The 19,500-nt window shown below is 44.3% G+C and overlaps 1 protein-coding gene across 1 annotated transcript in view; it reads left to right on the plus strand.

Moving 5' to 3' along the window:
* Window positions 353-19,500, plus strand: part of AGBL1 (ATP/GTP binding protein like 1) — an 843,984-nt gene continuing 824,836 nt past the window's right edge. The window contains exons 1-3 of the mRNA XM_018066611.1: window positions 353-492; window positions 4,887-5,018; window positions 10,391-10,484. Of these exons, the coding sequence (XP_017922100.1) occupies window positions 369-492; window positions 4,887-5,018; window positions 10,391-10,484 (350 nt within the window). The 5' untranslated portion in view covers window positions 353-368. The remainder of the gene's footprint in view (window positions 493-4,886; window positions 5,019-10,390; window positions 10,485-19,500) is intronic.

Raw genomic sequence — 19,500 nt, forward strand, 5'->3', positions numbered from 1 at the left:
CTTAGTGACTAAACAACATCAACAAATGCATGAAACACCAGTACCCACATACACTGAGACTTAGGATAGAGTCTTAGGGAAGTAGAGTTTAGGCTCCGTTTATTATATCTGCTGCAAGTTCTCAAGTATTTTATTATTTCTCCGTTTCTCACCCCTCCCCCCTACCTCTGGCCCCTTACCTAATAGCACAACTTTACACAAGATGCTTCATGAACTGTACACTTACTGTCTCTGAGATGAGATGAATCAATGCTTGCTCATTCTCTAGCTGTGAGATCTGCTTCCTGCTCCAAGGACAGGAGGGTAGTTACGTGAGACTCAGGGCCCCTCTGCTCACCCACTCAGGCACAGACCGGAGGATCCGCTACATGATCAGCAAGGGTGGGAGTGAAGCCCTTCTGCGGACCCTGGTGGACACGGCCAGGACGGACTCTCCGGACTATGTCATCCTCCTGCCGCTCTTCCGGCTGCTGGCCAAAGTTGGCCTCCGAGGTACCCACGCCCCCAGACCCAACGATGGCTGGAAGGGTATCTGGGGATGTTATCATGGGAATGACTGGGGAAGCTTTTATGGGAGAACAGAGAGGAGGCAGTTCTAGAGCCTTGGTGATGATGGCAGGACCAGCCCCGCAGGCGAGCACATCCCAGGTACCTGGGGGCTCAGGACCGGACCCAGAGCAGGAGTGGACTGCTTGGGGCATGAGACGTATGGAGGATGGAGGGGAGCTATTCCATGGAGGTTTTCAGTCACTGTATTTAAAAACTTTATTAATTTATTTTTGGCTGCTCTGGGTCTTTGTGCTGTGCAGGTTTTTTTCTCTAGTTGCAGCAAGAGGGGGCTTTGCAGCAGTTACAGTGCATGGGCTTCTCATTGCGGTGGCTTTTCTTGTTGCAGAGCATGGGCGCTAGGTGCTCGGGCTCAGTGGTTGTGGGGCATGGGCTTAGTTGCTCCGTGGTATGTGGAATCTTCCTGCAGCAGGGATCAAACCCATGCCTGTCACATTGGCAGGCGGATTCTTAACCGCTGGACCACCAAAGAAGCCCTCCCTAAATCCTCACTGTGTTTAGGGCATACTCAAATATGTACGACCTTACTTAATTAATTAAGTCTGCAGAGACTGTTTCCAAATAACATAACATTCTGAAGTTCCAGGCAGACATGACTTTTTAATTTTTTTTCATTAATTTTTTTTTAAAATTATCATTTGTTAAGTTTATTAAGGACTTCCCTGGTGCCTCAGACAGTAAAGAATCTGCCTGCAATCCAGGATATTGGTGTTCAATCCCTGGGTTGAGAAGATCCCCTGAAGAAGGAAATGGCAACCTGCTCCAGTATTCTTGCCTAGAGAATTCCATAGACAGAGGAGCCTGGTGGGCTACAGTCCATGGGGTGGCAAATAGTTGGACATGACTAAGTCATTGCTTAAAACAATTTTTTATTGGAATATAGTTGTTTTACAATGTTGTGTTAGTTTCTGCTCTGTAGCAAAGTGAATTAGCTATATGTATACAGATATCGCCTCTTTTCTGGCTTCCCTTTCCATTTAGGTCACCACAGAGCATTGAATAGAGTTCCCTGTGTTGCACAGTAGGTTCTCATTATAATCTATTTTATACATAGCATCAATAGCATATATACATTAATCCCAATCTCCCAATTCATCCCACCCCTCCTTTCCTGGAAGGACAGTTTTCAACTCACTAGTGATATAGTGTATACTGTTAGTTGCTCAGTCGTGCCCAACTCTTTGTGACCCCATGGACTGCAGCCCACCGTCCTCTGTCCATGGGATTTTCCAGGCAAGGATTCTGAAGTGGTTTTCCATTTCCTTCTCCAGGAGAAGGAACTTCCCAACCCAGGGATTGAACCCAGGTCTCCTGCACTGCAGGCAGATTCTTTACCAACTGAACTACAAGAGAAACCCAAATAAGTCATATAGAAGTGGTGCTTCCCTGGTTGAAGACGAGATGGGGGTTTAGAATTCTTTCCACTTATGCTCCACACCCATTTCTATTTCCACATGGAAGACCCTGAAACACCTCCCTAAAACCCTAGGACCTTTTGAAAAAGCCTGGGCACCCAGGCTGCATGTAAATGTTACAAATTAGTCGTAATTAGGATCTATGTGTGCAGTCTTAGACCACAGGGCGTCCCTGGTGGCTCAGATGGTAAAGAATCTGCCTGCAATGCAGGAGACGGGTTCGATCTGTGGGTCAGGAAGATATCCGGGAGAAGGGAATGGCTACCCATGCCAGTATTCTTGCCTAGAGAATTCCATGGACGGAGGAGCCTGGCAGGCTACAGTCTGTGGGGTCACAAAGAGTCCGACACGGCTGAGCGACTAACACAACACTTTACCCAGACCACAGTCAAGAAGCTCAGCTCCTCTGAATGTTGTGAAGGCAGCAGCCGCTGAAGGCACAGGGCTCTGGGAGTACTCTTTCCTTTCAACGTTTCGAACTCTGCTTTGAGTCCCTTCAACATTTCACAAACAATGACTGAGACCCAGGCATCAGCCAGCACCTGCAGGATCATGTTCCAGACAAAACACATAGAATTCACCCACTGATGACTCAGCAGATATTTACTGCATATCTCCTGGGGCTGTGCACTGTTCTAGGCACACGGGAATCCCATTGTCACCAAGACAGATAAGGGGGTCTTCTCTTGTGGGAATTACATTTGAGCGGGGAAGGGCAGAAAGTACATAATTAGCTAGATAATAGCAGATGGTGATAATTACCTAGGTAGTAACTGGAAGGAAAAGAAAGGGTGATGTTCCTCTAAGATGGTGTAGACAGAGAGAGGTGACATTTGAGCCTAATCTTGAAGGAAGAGAAGAAGTGAATGAAACCAAGAGTGGGCTAAGTGAACTACAGGAAGACAGAATTAATATGATGTACACCCTAAATGGCAGAGGCTGGGGACTCAGACTTGGGTTTTAGGCTTGAAAGTGAAAGCATTAGTCGTTTGTTGGGTCTGGCTCTTGTGACCCCATGGGTTATAGCCCGCCAGGTTCCTCTGTCCATGGAATCCTCCAGGAAAGAATACTGGAGTGAGTTGCCACTCTCTTCTCCTGGGAACCTTTCTGATCCAGGGATTGAACCTGGATCTCCTGCATTTGAAGTGGATTCTTTACCATCTAAACCACCAGGGAAGCCCTGGCTTGATGCTTATTAGCAGTGTGACCTTGGGCAAGTTACCATTGGGCTCTCATCGACAAAATGGGTCTCAGTATATAATTCTTGGGTCACTTGCTGTAAGGATTAAGCAAGGTTGTATGTCGCCTGCTTAGACTGTAGGGTCAGAGACTTGACAAATAAGAGTCATGTAGGTTTTATAGGAGAAAGAGATGAACCAGGGAAGTGATTTTCAAGTTATAGACCCCAATACTACCATTGCCATAATTACATCACCACACCTTCTGCCATCAAAGACTGTAATCCTAGATGTTAGCATTCAAGCTGTCAGGGGCTGAGCTGAACAGAACAGCAATGAGGTTGGCTGCTCATGAATGGAGCTGGACAGATATCTTTCTCTTCTGATAAAGGGGATGGGTCATATGAGCTCAGTCACAGTCTCTTTGCCTGGTGTCCTTTGGTCCAGAGATAAATACTGGTAATTGAGGTGTAGGATGTTAACTGTTTTACTCATTTCTACCTGTGATGAATCTGATAGTGACTGTATTCTTGCTAACATAAACATGATTTGGGCATTGCACTTTGGAAAGGACAGAGATAAATGTGACAGGTGGCATAGTCATTTGTTATCCTGTGAAAACCAAGAGCATAGAATAAAAAGTACTTTCTATTTATTTCTTATGCTTGTTCATTATTATTAAAATAATAATGACTCACCCACAAGTCTGAATATCAGGTTTATTTTGATCAATATTTTCAAGAAATCTGGGGAGAAAATTTTATTTTCCGAAATTATGTTTTCACTTCTTATTTTAAAGTCCTTTATCATATAGAATGAAGACCTCTTATATACCTATCACTCAGATTGAACCATTGTTAACATTTTATCATATTTCCTTAACATATTTATTTTTGTTTGAAATGTTCTAAGGAAAATTAGAGATAGCATTTTACTCCTAAACACTTTTGAGTGAATTTTTTGAAGAGAGACATTTTCTTATATAATCACAATGCCATAATCACAAATCTAGCAAATTAACAAGACATGCACATTTATATTCATTCCAGTTTCTCTAAAATGTTCTCAGCGTGCCTTTTACAGACATGCTCAGGGAAGGATCCAATCAAGGTCCACATACTACATTTGAATATATGTAACTTGTTGTTTAGTGCTAAGTTGTGTCCGACTCTTTGCAACTCCCTGGACTGCAGCCTGCCAGGCTCCTCTGTCCATGGGGATTCTCCAGGCAAGAATACTGGAGTGGGGTGCCATTTCCTTCTCCAGGGGATCTTCCCAACCTGGGGCTCAAACCCACATCTGCTGCAACGCAGGCGGATTCTTCACCACTGAGCCACCAGGGAAGCCCAAGTTATGTCGCTTAAGTATCCTTGATTCTAAAACTGTCTTAGAGAAATAAATTTATACCCAACTAACATCTAGCTCATGTTTGAGAACAACCAGAAGTATTCTTACATACAGGGGATAAGAGTCATACAACTCGCAAGGCTGCATGTAAATAATACTTGAAGAATAATGGACCGTATGAGTGCCCTTGATGGGCTCTTTTGAGCCATCTGGTTCTAATGGAGACGTATTTATTAGCATTTTCTACTAGATATGAAAAGTCTCGTTGCCATGCCAATCCTCTTCCCTCCACCATCTTTGCTGTCTTCTCCCCCACGTGGTATACAACTGTCAGAATTGATGTGCAACACAACTAAGATGGATTGATATGTGTTCACAGATAAAAAGTTTGGACAGAAGGCACTGGAATTGGAAGCACTTGACGTGACATTGATTCTGGCCAGGAAAAACCTGTGCCACAGCCAGAACCTCCTCCACTGTCTCTGGGCTCTGCGTGTGTTCGCCTCTAGTGGTAAGCAGCTCAACTGTGGCTCTCTGGGGTGGCTTCCAGATCTGGGCCGGAGCACCTGGAAGCCATTTGGGAGCATGGTTGAAAGGAGGGCTTGGGGGGAGGACAGATGTAATCCCAACAAGACAAATAAACCGTGAGGAGCCTCACATTCTAGAGACTGTAGAGGTGAGAAGTGATTTCTTTGTCTCCTCCTCAGTTGTGGAAAACTCTTTTTTCCCCCTATTATTTACTTTTAATTCAAGGATAATTGCTTTACAGTAGTGTGTTGGTTTCTGCCAAACATCAGCGTGAATCAGTCATTAGGTATACATGTGTCCCCTCCCTCTTGAACCTCCCTCCCACTTCCCTTCCATCCCACCCCTCTAGGCTGTTTCAGAGCCCTGGTTTGAGTTCCCTGAGACACACAGCAAATTCCATTGGCTATCTATTTTACATATGGTGATATATGTTTCTATGTTACTCTCTGCATACATGCCACCCTCTCCTCCCCTGTACCCCACACCCCGTGTCCATAAATTTGTTCTCTATGTCAGTGTCCATGGAGAACTCTTGAATCAGTTCTTGAAATGAGAGGTCCATAATGTTTTCCCTTGGGAGCTACTCATTTTAGCACTCTACATCTCTCTGTCAGTACTACAAGGTGAAAAAGACCTATTCCAGGGGAAGGCAGACTTTATTGAGTCCTTATATCCAAGGCACAGTGCAATGTGTTACAGCTGTCAAGAGCAGCCCTCACATCACAAATCTCTCCACTGTGTCCCTGAAGTCACGCATGGATCATGACATCCTTTACCCAAGTTTATCTCCCAATGTGTCTTAAAATGGTCCTTCAGGTAATTTGATATATCATAGCAGAAGTGTTGATGTTATTTGCCATCTCCTAATTTGGATTATTCCTGAGTATCGTTAACAATCCTGTATGTAGTCTTAGCGTTTGATAGCTAAGAAGAAGAAAAGGAGGCTTAGGAGAGTGAAGAAATTGCTTGAGTTCATACAGATAAGTCATGAGGGCTGAGTTTCTAACTGTAAAAGTCATGTTGATTCTACTCTCCGCACGGAGACAGTTCTTAATAATAGATTATATATTCTGTACCACCTATTTCAGGATAATGAACATAGACTTTTATTTCTCTTTTCTGAGCTCCTTCCCTGCAGAAAGAAAGTGGCAATTATTTAGATGTAATACTCTCTAGAGGAAAGAATGTGAGCTTAGAGCCAAGAAGACCTGAGCTTGACTCTGATTTCATTTCTTAAGAGTCAGATGACATGGGCACTTAACTTGTTTAACTCCGTTTCTTCCTTTGTAATGTCAGAGTTGTAATAAGACCTCATAGACTTGGTGGATGAGTGAGTAAGATCATGTTCGTGGGTAAGCTCATCACATAACCGTCGCTAAGTAAGTGTTTTTCTTCTCTGCTTTCCTGTTTTCCCTCAGTCCTATGAGATAATAGGAAGCAGGCCCGTACAGGGAATTAATAGGTAACCTTTTCTGTAACTATCCTCAGAACTGCCAAAATAGTAGGGACATGTTTTATTGGTTAATTTCATGAATAAGCGTGGTGTGTGTGTGTGCTTGTGTGTGTGTGTGTACTAGTGTGCATATGTCTACTTGTGTGTGTGCTCAGTCGCTCAGTGATGTCCGACTCTTTGGACTGGGACCCACCAGGCTCCTCTGTCCATGGAAGTCTCCAGGCAAGAATACCAGAGTGCATTGCTATTTCCTACTCCAGAAGATCTTCCTGACCCAGGGATTGAACTCTCATCTTACCACTGAAACACCTTGGAAGTGGATAAGCATGGAGGACCCATCAAAAGACAATATTTCTAGGGAAAAATGAGATAGATGCTTGACTCCATGTTCATAGGCAGAATCTCCATTCACACTCATATATGTTGACCAGATAATCAGACAATATTTCAGAGAGATTAAAAGAATATATCCGAATCAATTTCTAAAAAAAGGAAATTCTAAGTGAGAGGCTGTGGCTTTGCATAAAGGACAACTCTTATTGATGAGTAGGCAGAAGGTATGCCATTCCCATTTTGAGCTTGCCAGCAGCATGAGATTTGAGATATCTTATTTTGGTTTTGTAGCAGGGGTTCCCAGCCTCTGGGATCTAATGCCTGATGATCTGAGGTGGAGCTGATGTAATAATAATAGAAATAAAGTGCACAATAAATGTAATGTGCTTGAATCATCCCCAAACCATCCCCCACTCCAGTCTGTAGAAAAATTATCTTCCACAAAATTGGTACCTGGTGCTGAAAACTTTGGGGACCACTGTTGTAAAGAATAGTTAAACTGAACAGCCTACTCTCATTATATACATTGATTATAGAGATCTTGAAGAATTCCTTCAGCAGGGAGCTCTGAAAAATGCAGGGATTTGCCTATGGATATGAAGAAGTGGCCATTTGTCTCCTATTCCAAGACAACATTTATTATACAAACTATTTCATAAGATATTTTAAAAATATATGGTCAGTCTCTACACATTAACTTTACTGATGAGAGGCAAGCAGAGTTCATGAAGCCCATGGGTTTCTGTCTCTTTGGTGAATTGTTAGCCACTGTCGAACGTTCCAGCAAGTTTTCTAAACAGTTCCTATCTGCAAAAGAAGTTGGCTGGAACCAGAATGGCTCTCTGACAGCCAACAAACCCTTCAGCATCTTTCACATGGCCAATGTGGATGTTTATAGACCTGCCAGAGGTCTAACCTTGGGCAGTCATCCAGCATGGAAGAAATTAGTGAGGATTTTTTATTGTTATTCTCTCCCAATTCCAAGTTGAAAGCCTTCCATGCTAGAATTCACGCTCTTAAAACTACTTCCTCCCTAACTGTACTTAATACTAGAGTTTTGCTGAATTATTTGCCAGGAGTTTATTCCAGCATGTTTTCCCAATTTAGAAGGAAAGGCTGAGTAGCCATGGGAGCAGAAGATTGATAGACAGAACTTGGACGCCAAATTCTTGAATTTTGATCCAGGCAATGGCTGCCTGTACTAGCCTCAGGAGGAATGGATGCACAGTGGATGTTCCAGGAATACACACTTCTCGTGGTAACTGAGACATCAGCCTCAGTCTCTCTCTGGTGGACTGTACTGGGATGAACTATATAAGAGACTCCAATTTTCCATTTTTTCTCCTTTCCTGAGGCTTGGAGCAAGCCAGGATAAGCCTCCCTTGATTCTCTCTCTCTGCTTCTCCATGACCCCCTTGCTACCATTCATATTTCCTGGAACAAAGCTGGCCCCAAGCGCAAGGCATTCCGAGGTCTCTGTTTTAGTATGTTACTGAAAATGGGGTCCAGCTGCTTGCCACTCGAAAGCCATAAGAGACCGGGTTGGGGGAAAGGAAAGTTTGCTTTATTTTGGATGCTGGCAAGCAGAGGGGGAGGGTAGATGCCAGTCCAACGATCAACTCCGTGCCCTCCTCCACACCTAGCACCCTGACAATCAGGGGTCAAGAGCTTTTATAGGCTGAGGGAGGGGGCTACATGCAGAAACAGCACAGTAGGCTCTAACAGCCTTCTTGAAACTGGTCATCAGAGGTCCCACCAGCGTCACCTTGATTGTTTTAAGTGCAGCTTATCTTTAGTTGCAGGTTCAGTTTGTTTCCATTTCTTTGAGGCCAGCTCCGGGAATTGTGGCAGCTCATGTCATGGCTACAGTCTGTTCATCATGTACTTAACTTCTTCCACCTGGTGGGAATTTCAGCATCTGCAAGACAGCTTACAGGATATGGCTCAGTATATTATCACTAGCTCTTGAGAAGGAACGAAAAGTCCTTGACTTTGCTTATGGACTGAACTATTATTATTTGGTTTCTTTTGATAGCTTTACTTTGCTTCTGCATTTTCTCACATTTCTGATTAAATTATTTTTGGTTAAAGTTTTTCCATATACAGAAGAGTGGTGGTTGGAGGGGGCACGGCAAGGACCATAGGATCCTGCTCTGTTTCACTACAACAGTGCAGTAAAAAGAAAAAAAAAAAAAAGTCACACCTTGGAAGATAACCTTCTTTCCTTCTCCTAACTGAACATTTTGCCCCCAGCCAAACTGATTCCATTTTGTATCCTGTGGATTCCTCTTATTTTTTGATGTGACCAGAGCTCTTCCTAAAGTGAGCTGAGTGGAGTCGGGTGCTGGGGATATTGTGGAGAAGCTGGAGCAGCATTGGAGATGAGAGTGGCATCCAGAGGTTTTGTATCCAAAATACTTACCTGAAGCTGCCAGGTTGACCAGATGCCCCTTTGAGTCTCTTTCTGTTATTCAGATCTCTTACTATGTTTCTCTAACCATCCACTTGGACAAAAAGGCAAAGATTTATGGTAATTACCTCTAAGCAGGACCAACTAATGGATAGAAGCATAGTCAAGCCACAGCCTCAGTGTTGGGAGATCCAAATGCAAAAGTAGGAGAACTTGGATTTGGCATGGAACAGAAAGGCTGCCATCTTTTTTCTTAAGTTGTTCCTCAAAGTTTTAAAGAAGTGAATCCAAGTTGTACTCACCCTTAACCCATCCACTTATGAATTTTCTTCATTGTAAATTCTCCAAACAGTAAAATGTATCCAAGAAACTGTTTCTTAAGATGCTGGCTGTGTGTGTGTGTGTGTGTGCACACGCACATGTGAATGTCATTTTGTCTGTGTGTGCATGCATATATGTGTCATATGGGAAGTTGGTAGTGGGTGAAACAGCTTGATCTGAAGTTGCCAGAAAGCCAAAGGTCTACTTAAAGAGAAATCTTCTGCTCTGCAATTACCTTGACTATTCTGATTAAAAATACAATGGATTTCACATATGTGCATTAATACACAATATTTGTTTTTTCTCATTTTGACTTACTTCAGTCTGGATACCAAGGAGGAAAAGGGGGTGGCATATATACCCTACTATGTATAAGACAGATAACTAATGAAAAGTGACAGTATAGCACAGGGAACTCTGCTCAATCGTCTGTGATAACCTAGATGGGAAGGAAGTCCAGGGAACGGGGGATATATGTTTATGTGTGGCTGATTCACTTTGCTGTATGGTAGAAACCAACACAACATTGTAAGGTAACTATACTGCCCACCCCTCTGAATACAATGGTGTAGGGCAATGGGCCACCGGAAAATGAAAAACATAATTTCATGGCTTGGGCCCCCTTTGAGAAAAAGATAGTATGAGAAGATAATGTGTGCTTTTCAGGTATCTTTAACTTCCAAGCCAGGGATGAAAGGCCATAGACTTTCTCTACTTTTAAGTTGCCTTTGGCAGGAAAGGTAATGGACCTCATCTTTCTTTTAGGCTCAGTCTGTGATGCTGAAAATAATGCTTGGTTCAGATGGGTCAATAACTAGTGTGTTTTTGTTTTTCTCAGTCACCACAGGAGCCATGTTGGGAATTAATGGAGCAATGGAACTGCTTCTCAAGGTCATCACCCCTTACACTCAGAAGCACACCCAAGTAATCAGGTACTGAGCACTTTTTAGTACTTTTTCCCACTTTGAGTAGATACAGAGATGGGGATGCCAAAGATATTCTCATGGTGAATGGTTGACATAGCTACTATGTCCGCCTTAGATATGGTACAGTGACCTTATCCTGTGTCAACTCCCATCCACCCATGCACCACTTCCTCTGATTGTCACAACAAACCTGAATAGATATGATATAATGGGTATAACACCATCCTCATTCTCAGATGAGGAAACTCAAATGTGAGAGAGTCCCTAAGATCACAATGCCGGGAAAAGGCAGAGTTGGGATTTGAATTCAGCCTGATCTGTCTGACTCAAAAGTCCTTTTTTTTTTTTTTTTTTTAATCTGAAGTCTTCAGGTATCTCTTTTAATCACAGCAACTCTACCATAGTGAGTACAGCCCTTTAAAGACAGTCCAGAAAAGACAGGGAAATGAGATGTTCTCAGGGTCTCTGAAGAGACGGCCAGTTAAATCTCTGATATGAAATTCTGGTTGTGTGCTAGCTTTGAGATGTGCTTTTATGATTGGAAAGTGAAACTCTGCCTGTTCTCTCTGGTCCTGCCTGCTGGAGTGGAGTGAATCACAAACTAAAAAAAGGGAGATGGCCAGACACGCCGGCTTTAGAGATATTCAGAACTATTAAGGTCCATCATTTATGGGAGTGACTCAGCAAGGACCTTGAAAGAGTATTAGAGAAAATTCAGCCAATTTCCAAGATATATGGGGTCGTTTGGCAAAGGAGCATTTCCATGCCCAGCCATGATATTTTCCGCATCCCAGCATCAATCTTTGGCTCATCTTCCACCTGATTATTTTTCTCTTGGGTCACCAGACTGATGCCATTATCATCCATTCTCACCTGCATCTCTCTTCACCAGCAATTCCTAGAGTGCAAAGCATGATATCTCAGTCAGAAAAAATTACTCATCAAATATATTGAGAAGTACTGGGGTAAACCAAGTTAGGTACATTTCCTTACTCTAAGACTTCTCAGAGCTTTTGTAAAGCCAACACATAATTCAGAATATTCAAGATGGGTATGTAGTGTATTCATTGTTCTTAGTTGCTCAGTCATGTCTGACTCTTTGTGAACCCATGGATTGTAGCCCCCCACACTCCTCTGTCCATGGGATTTTCCAGGCAAGAATACTGGAGAGGGGTGCCATTTCCTTCTCCAGGGGATCTTCCCAACCCAAGGATCAAACCTGAGTCTCCTGTATTGGCAGGCAGATTCTTTACCACTGAGTCACCAGGGAAGCTTCCAGGTAATATATACCCTTTTCCAAAATTGATTTGGCTAGGGATCCATTTTTGTTTGGAGACCACCTCTTTTTTGGGAGTCTGTGTTCCATGTACCTCATTTGAAAGCTCTCTGAAGTGCAAATGTATTGCAAAATGAAATTCAACTAAATTCTATCAAAGGATCCTCGTTTAGTTAAGTACGAAACTTCAGAGTCACAAGCTCAGTGACAAAAAATTAACTTTCTTGATTCCTCTGTAATTATTGAATACATTTTATTTCCCTCTTAAACGTCATTATTCAATTTGAATATGTTTGATTTGGGTATTTCGGTTTTTATCATGGTTTGTAGGCCTTTGCTGCTGACATATGCAGTCTTAATGTGGCCTTTGGTCAATAATCCATGAGCTGTATCTTTTTGCACTATTCACCAGAACTCTTCTATTTCCCCCCCTTCCTTTTAAAGGTTGCCTTATTTTTTTTCTTTTGATGTGGACCATTTTTAAAGTTTTTATTGAAATTGTTGCTATACTGCTTCTGTTTTGTTTTGATTTTTTGGCTGGGTGACATGTGGGATCTTGGCTCCCTGATCAGGGATCGAGCTTCCTTCCCTGCACTTGGAGGTGAAGGTTTAACCATTGGACAACCAAGGAAGGCCCCCCCAGGACTCTTCTAAACTGCTGGTGTCTCCATGCATCTCTTTGACAGCTCAAAGATATTTGGTACTTATCCTATATCATGTGAAAATCTAGCAGCATCTCTTGGGCCCACCCACATACCAGTATCCCTCAGTGCTCACTCGGGTACCATGTTGTTTAGAGAGCTTCTCTAGGTGAGTCCTCCCTGGCTTCTCTTGGCCCTAGGCCCCTCCTTTATGGGATCCTGATAGTTTTATATCAAACTGGGGGATGGAGAGTAAACGACAAAGCACCGAAGCCCCCTTCTCAGAGACTCACGCTAGTTGCCCTCGCTATTGCTCTTTTTCTCCTGGAAAAGGAGTAGAATTCAAGCACAGATCCAATCAAGGTGTATAGAAAAATGGGAAAGTAACCCCAGGGATTAACAGTCGTGGATGTTTCCAATGACACAGACTTTTCGGGGACCTTGGCATATTCCTGCATTTCTGGTCTGTTCTGTAAAAGACAAAATGATTTCCCTTCTTGATCCAAATGCCAAATTAAAACCGAACCTCCATAGAGGAGAGGCTTTTCCACCAGCCATTTCAATAGAGCTGTCATTGCTATGCGTTTATTATGTGCTCTGCCCTGTGCTAAACTCTTAGCATGCATTATCTCACTTGATCCTTTCCCCTTAGAGGCAGGTGCTATTACTGTCCCCAGTTCTAACAGGGGGAAAAAAATAAAAAGGAAGCTGAAAGAAATTAAGTAACATGCTGGGATTTAAGTGAAAGAGCTGGAATTTAAACCCTGTCTGATACATGAGCCTTTGCTCTTAAACCACCATTGTCCAGCATTTGATTTCTAAAACCACCATAGGTAAGACAATCATAAGCATTTAAAGTTTGTTTAAATTTCAGTGACCCTCTAAACTCATGGACCAATTTGCTTAATGATAGGGGAGCCTTTCTCTTCAGCTGAGTGACTATTTCCTCTCAAAGGCTAAAAGGTCTGTTCTCTCTGCTTTTGAATTCTTTCTTAAGGCTACCTCATTTTCTGCCTTGCCTCCAGCCTCCAGCAGCATAATGAGAAGAAACGTGCTAAAATCAGAAGACCTGCCTTCTAGCCTTCCTTCTAGCTGATTCCTTGGCAGGCCCTTTATCCTTTCTTAACTCAACTCTCACATTTCTCAAAGTGTGAATATCAAGTCCTACCTCCTAGGTTTGTTGTGGGCATTAAGAAAGAAGGTGCCAAAAATCTCAGAAGCTTTGCTGGGCTTTAATGTTGTTCCTCGTTAGGAATATAAATGCTATTGGATACTTGGCCGCCTGCTTCAGATCAGTCAGCAAAGCTAGAGGCAAACGCGCAGGCAGGAGGTTTCTGCCATCACTCACCTTCTCCCATGAACTCCGTGTCCCAAAAAGTAACTAAGGCATGCCCCAGTGGGTTCGACTCTAGTCCACTGGGATGCCAGAACCTGGGGCTTTGAAAGGGTCTTCCAGGGATGCAGGAACATGTCAGGGGGTCTAAATAGCTCTCCTGAGGGTCATCTTGCAAGTGCTGGCAAGCTCCGGGAGAGTTATTCTCAGATGCCTCAGTGAGAACAGATGCTCAGCGTTGTTTCTGTGACTCCTCCCTGCCCTGGAGATTAAACCTGCCCTATTTATCCAGTGCAAACCTAAAATTAGTTATGCAGCTGTCCTCCAATAAAACCCTGTCTCCAGATAGTACTCAGGGTGAGATTTATGACAGAGACACAAACTGCACACCTTCTAGAGAGAAGGGACAAGCCGAGCAATGTCACTCACCCTCTGTGGCCTCTTGCCAACCCTCACTCCCAGGAAAGGTGGCTGCTCCAGGCCTCCCTCACTTCCCAAATACCCTCCATGCTGGCAGAGTCTGAGGGCCATAGATTTGTGTCAGCTTGAACCTGTTTCCTCCTGACCGTCGCTTTACTCTGAGCCATTTTTAATCAGACTTAGATGGCTCCTCTAGCCTTCCAGTTGGCCTTCCCTAACTTCAAAGCAATTAAGAATGTGTGTCCTGGGAGATTTCTCTGGTGGTCCAGTGGTTAAGACTGCATGCTTCCAATGCAGGGGCTGTGGCTTTAATCCTTGGTCAGGGAACTAAGATTGCCCATGCCATGAAGTGTAGCCAGTGTGTGTGTGTGTGTGTGTGTGTGTGTGTGTGTGTGTGTGTGTGTGTGTGTGTGTGTGTGTGTGTGTTTAGTTGCTAAATCATGCCCGACTCTTTGTGACCCCAGGGACTGTAGCCTACCAGACTCCTCTGTCCCTGGGATTCTCCAGGCAAGAATACTAGAGTGGGTTGCCGTTTTCTTCTCCAGGGGATCTTCCTGATCCAGGGATTGAATCTGCATCTCCTGAACTGGAGGCGGATTCTTTACTGCTGAGCCACCTGAGAAGCCCATATATATGTGTGCGTGTGTGTTAAGAAATATATATATATGTATATATTAAAAAACCCCAATATATCCTGATCTCCGTCTCCTTCCTTACCTTGCCCTCCTCTCATCCCTCTAGTCAGCTGCCCCTGCACGTGGGATTCTCTGTCCTGCTCCAGACCTTTTCCTCAGGTGCTTCCCTCCCTCTGGAAGGGCATCGCTGTCTTATCGGATGGGAGAAACTCCCCCCACTTTTCAGGCACCTCACAGGAAGGAATTTTCCCTCCTCCAGCGCTTTGTTCACATTTTCCTTAAACACATGTCAGATTTGACTCCCGTGTTGGCTTTTCCGGTGGCTCAGTGGTAAAGAATCCCCCTGCAGTGCAGGAGAGGCAGGAGAGGTGGGTTCAATCCCTGGATGGGGAAGTTCCCCTGGTGAAGGAAATGGCAACCCACTCCAGTGTTCTTGCCTGGGAAATCCCAGGGACAGAGGAGCCTGGAGGGCTGCAGTCCACAGGGGCGCAAAGAGTTGGACGCAACTGAAGTGACTGAGCATACACGTTGGTTTGTGTTGTCTTTCCTCTCCTTGAAATTCTCAACCTTCTGAAGGTAGAAGTCAAATTTATATTTATTTTGCTGTTCTCCATTGGCCCAAGTGCCCAGACCATGGTATACTCTTAATTGAAAAGAACTTCATAAAAAAATTTTTTTTTGAATAACCTATCTGATGATTAATAAAAGCCAACATTTACTGAGTGGGTGCTATTTCGTGTGTGTGTGTTCAGTCATGTCTGACTCTTTGTGACCCTCTGGACTGGATAGCCCACCAGGCTCCTCTTTCTGTGGAATTTTCATGCAAGAATACTGGAGCAGGTTGCCATTTCCTCCTTCAGGGGATCTTCCTGACCCAAGGATCAAACCTGCATCTCTTGCATTGGCAGGTGGATTCTTTATCACTGGGGCACCTGGGAAAGCCCGGATGCTATTGTAGGTACTCCCTATTTATTATCTTACTCCTTGATACCAAGAACTTCACATGTGAGGTTCTATCATGTCTAAACATGTGTGGGAAATGATGTGGTAGATCTCCCTGAAGTCTCTTGCGTGAGAGACTGAGGTGCCTGGAGGGAGAGGAATCATGCGAAGAGAGTGAAGGCAGCAGCCGTCAGCTTGAGAGAGAAGAGAGTCTCACTGGAGGGGAGGCACACATGGCCTCTTTTATCTCTTCCTCAGATTTGTCTAGAGGACTGCCTGAGGTTGGCAGAAGAGAAAGATCTGAGTGTGAGGGGACGTGACAGGCAGCATTCACATTCAGGCTCTGCTTCCTATTTGAGACGGAGCTAGGCTTCCAGTATTTGGTTTGATAATCCATTCAGCTGGAATTTATGGGGCTTTGGAATTTATGGGGCAGCTTTTTATAGAATGGTGGTGGGTTGGGTGGGGGAAGGAATGACCCAAGGCCCGGGTGAGCTCACTCTCACTAGCTGGTTCCCCTGTGAACAAGTTTGTTTATCTGCACCAAAGCTCTCTTTGAGCTTTCCAAGTTTGCTAAGTAGGAAAATTTATTGAGGCAAAGATGGACTGCTGATCTGGCTCATCTTATGACCTTAGAAGAGCCTGTGTTTGTTCCATGTCTCAACTCGTCTGGTACCTTTGTGCCCTCATTTCCAGGGTGGACCTATGGTTCTGTAAAAAGAATGGCAATTTCTGCTGTTAGCATCAGTTTATTTTTCAGGACTTTAAACTCTGTTGACCTCTCTTGCCTTAAAAACATCAGTGTATGGGACTTCCTTGGCACTTCCCTGGCACTTCCCTGGGACTTCCCGGGACTTCCCAGTGGTTAAGACTTTGCCTTGCCATGCAAGGATTGCAGGTTTGATCCCTGGTCGAGAGATCCCACATGTCTTGTGGCCAAAAAAAAAAAAAAAAAAAAAAAGAAAATGCCAAAATCCTTCACTTGAAATTTCTCTGGAGCTTTTCCAAGAAGTCAGGAGGTCAGGAAATGTGTTGTTCACGACCCTGCTGGTCTAACCCTCATTGAGGACATTTTCAATATTCCCATCCCATCCATGACCTCTCAGGCTTTCAGCAGGATTCTCATGCTATAATTGATGCTCTTCAGGCTCAGGAGTTCCTGGGGGCCTAGCATTCTATGGGGCCACGGTGTTCAGAGACCATGTGCTTCACCCAGGCGCCAACACTTTGACAAGAGGAAAAGATGAATGTGTCGGGTCTTTAGCAAGCCTCATAAGCAAATTCTCCAGCTTAGCCTCCTGTTGTCTGTGCTTAGAATAGTTTTAGGTGATCTTCTCCCTTCAAAGGCCTGATCTCACAGCATTGCTGGCATTTGAGCTTTGCCTGAGTGCAGGATTACTAGACATTGCTTCAGGGGCAGTTCTTTACAATGATTTCATCTTCAGTCTACAAGCTCTAAAAAATGTCCCTCTCCTCCTTTCCCTCCTTGCAAAACTCCCTACATTTTTCTTTTTTTGCAGACCCAGACCTTCTGGAATTTCCCCAAGTATCCTACCATTCCACTTTTCAGAGTAGCTGACAGATGAGTGGAGACTCCACCAAAGCTCTTGGGTTCCCTGAGATCATGAGCGATTTGGTGACTCAGCTACTTTGTCACTGAGACAGAGAAGCAAATTTTCCTGTTTTTCAAAATAGCTACTGAACTTCTCCCTGGGTGTTCTTTTCCCCCTTACTGTCCCATGAATGGCTTTGTGGCTTTTGCTGTTCTCGGTTTAATATAATTAAGACTCTGTGGTCTCCAGAGTTTGGGCTCACATGGCCGGTTTAAAAAAATATGTGCTCCAGATCACTTGGACTCAAATACCCTGGAACAGGAACAAAAAAAATTCCACCCCAGCCCTACAAGTGCTTCTTTTGGGAGTGGGCCACACAGGCTCAACTTACTGACAGAGTGATTAGTGTCCTTGCCACTTGACTCCAAGCCTGTAGCTGATCATGGAATGAATAGTTTCCTACATGTATTAAAGCCTTGGTGACTAGGTTTGCTGGTTGAAATCTCTGTCATCTTTTTGGGAAGCCAGTGATCTCTCCCTGATTAGGGCCAGTTGTAGACATTCAAGTCATAGGATCTGAAGTTGGAAGTGCCTTGAGGACCTGCTGGTCCAATTCCTTTGTTTTAAAATGAGGCAGTTAAAACCCAAAGAGGTCAAACTCAGCCTTCCATCCTGATGTCAAGACTGTTTCCCTTAGATCCTCTACTGTGTGATACAGATCAAACCTACCCCGAACTAGGACTTCTGATATTTATCTGAGAACGTTGTAAGTGTCTATCTTGATTCTAGGCAGGAGGGTTTGAAAATAGCAGAAGGTGAACCCTGTCTTCAGATTATGGCAACCATAAAAGTACAGGGTGGAAGGCGCTTCCTGACCCCAGTGCTGGGCTTGTGAAATGGACAGATTTCCTGTTTTGTGGAAATGTCCTCATCACGCCTTTATCTTTAGAGCTGAGCCAGAAAGCCCTCCTCGTGTGGACCTGGATTCTCAGGAGGCTCAGGACTTTGGAGAGCCTGCCTAGAAATGTGTGGGTCCTGCTCTGGGCCTGAGGCGGGCTTGGGTTGGCTGTGCATCCACAGGGCTCCCAGTCTCTTTCTTGCTCCTAGACACCCTGATACTCGAGTGAGGTGAATTGGATACCTTGAGGAGGAGCTCTAAAATACATGCATATGGGGTTGTCCGGGGACCCCATGGCCAGTCCTTGATTCAAAGAAGATGATCTGGCAATGAGATCTCTCCTGTGGTATGGTATTTTGTCCTCAGCATGACATGAGATGGGGCAGATGGAATATTGGTAACATGCTGATTTGGGGTACGTCCAGCTGTTTGTATAGACAGAGGCTCCAAAGCAAAACAGAATAAAACTTGGTGGACCTGTGTACCTGGGACGGTCCTACATGGCCCCTTGGCTCTGTGAGGGTTCTCTACAGACACTCCATTCCCATCTTTATGTGCTGAAACCTGTTCTGCCCATACCTCTTCATAGATTTGGGCTTCCCAGGTGGCTCTAATGGTAAAGAACCCACTAGCCAATGCAGGAGACGTAAGAGGTGTGGGTTCCATCCCTGAGAAGATCCCCTGAAGGAGGAAATGGCAACCCACCCCTGTATTCTCACCTGGAGAATCCCACGGACAGAGGAGCCTGGCGGGCTACCATCCTCAGGGTCACAAAGAGTCAGACAGGACTGAATGATGAAGCACGTGTGCTTCATGGATTTGCTCCCATCTCCCCTCTGGAGTTTGGAGGCAGGCTCTTAGGAATTTCCACTTTCAATAGATTATTAATCTTCTAGGCCAGGCTGAACGAGCAAGAAACTTTTGCAAAGAAATTTGTTTCTTCCTGTAAATCATGCCTTCCTCGCAATACTATAACTGCTTTCAAATATGTGGGTGAGGGGTTTTGAAGAGCTGATGGGACGTTCAGAAAGACCTGTATCAGGAGAGACTCTTCTGACCTTTGCCTTTTGCTTTGAGGAAGAGTTGCTTTTATTTTAAGTATTATTTATTGGCTTGGCCATGCCCGGTCTTGGTGGCGGCGTGTGAGGTCTTTAGTTGTAGCATGTGGGAATCTAGCTCCCTGACTGGGGACTGAACCTGGGTCCCCTGCATTAGGAGTGCAGAGGCTTAGCCACTGGACCACCAGGGAAGTCCCAAAGGAAGAGATGCTTCTAATAGGCCATTACCAAATTCTTCAGGGGTTGATTCCACACTCAGGCAAATT

Source organism: Capra hircus, chromosome 21, assembly GCF_001704415.2.
Source record: "Capra hircus breed San Clemente chromosome 21, ASM170441v1, whole genome shotgun sequence".
NCBI classification, from domain to species: domain Eukaryota; kingdom Metazoa; phylum Chordata; class Mammalia; order Artiodactyla; family Bovidae; genus Capra; species Capra hircus.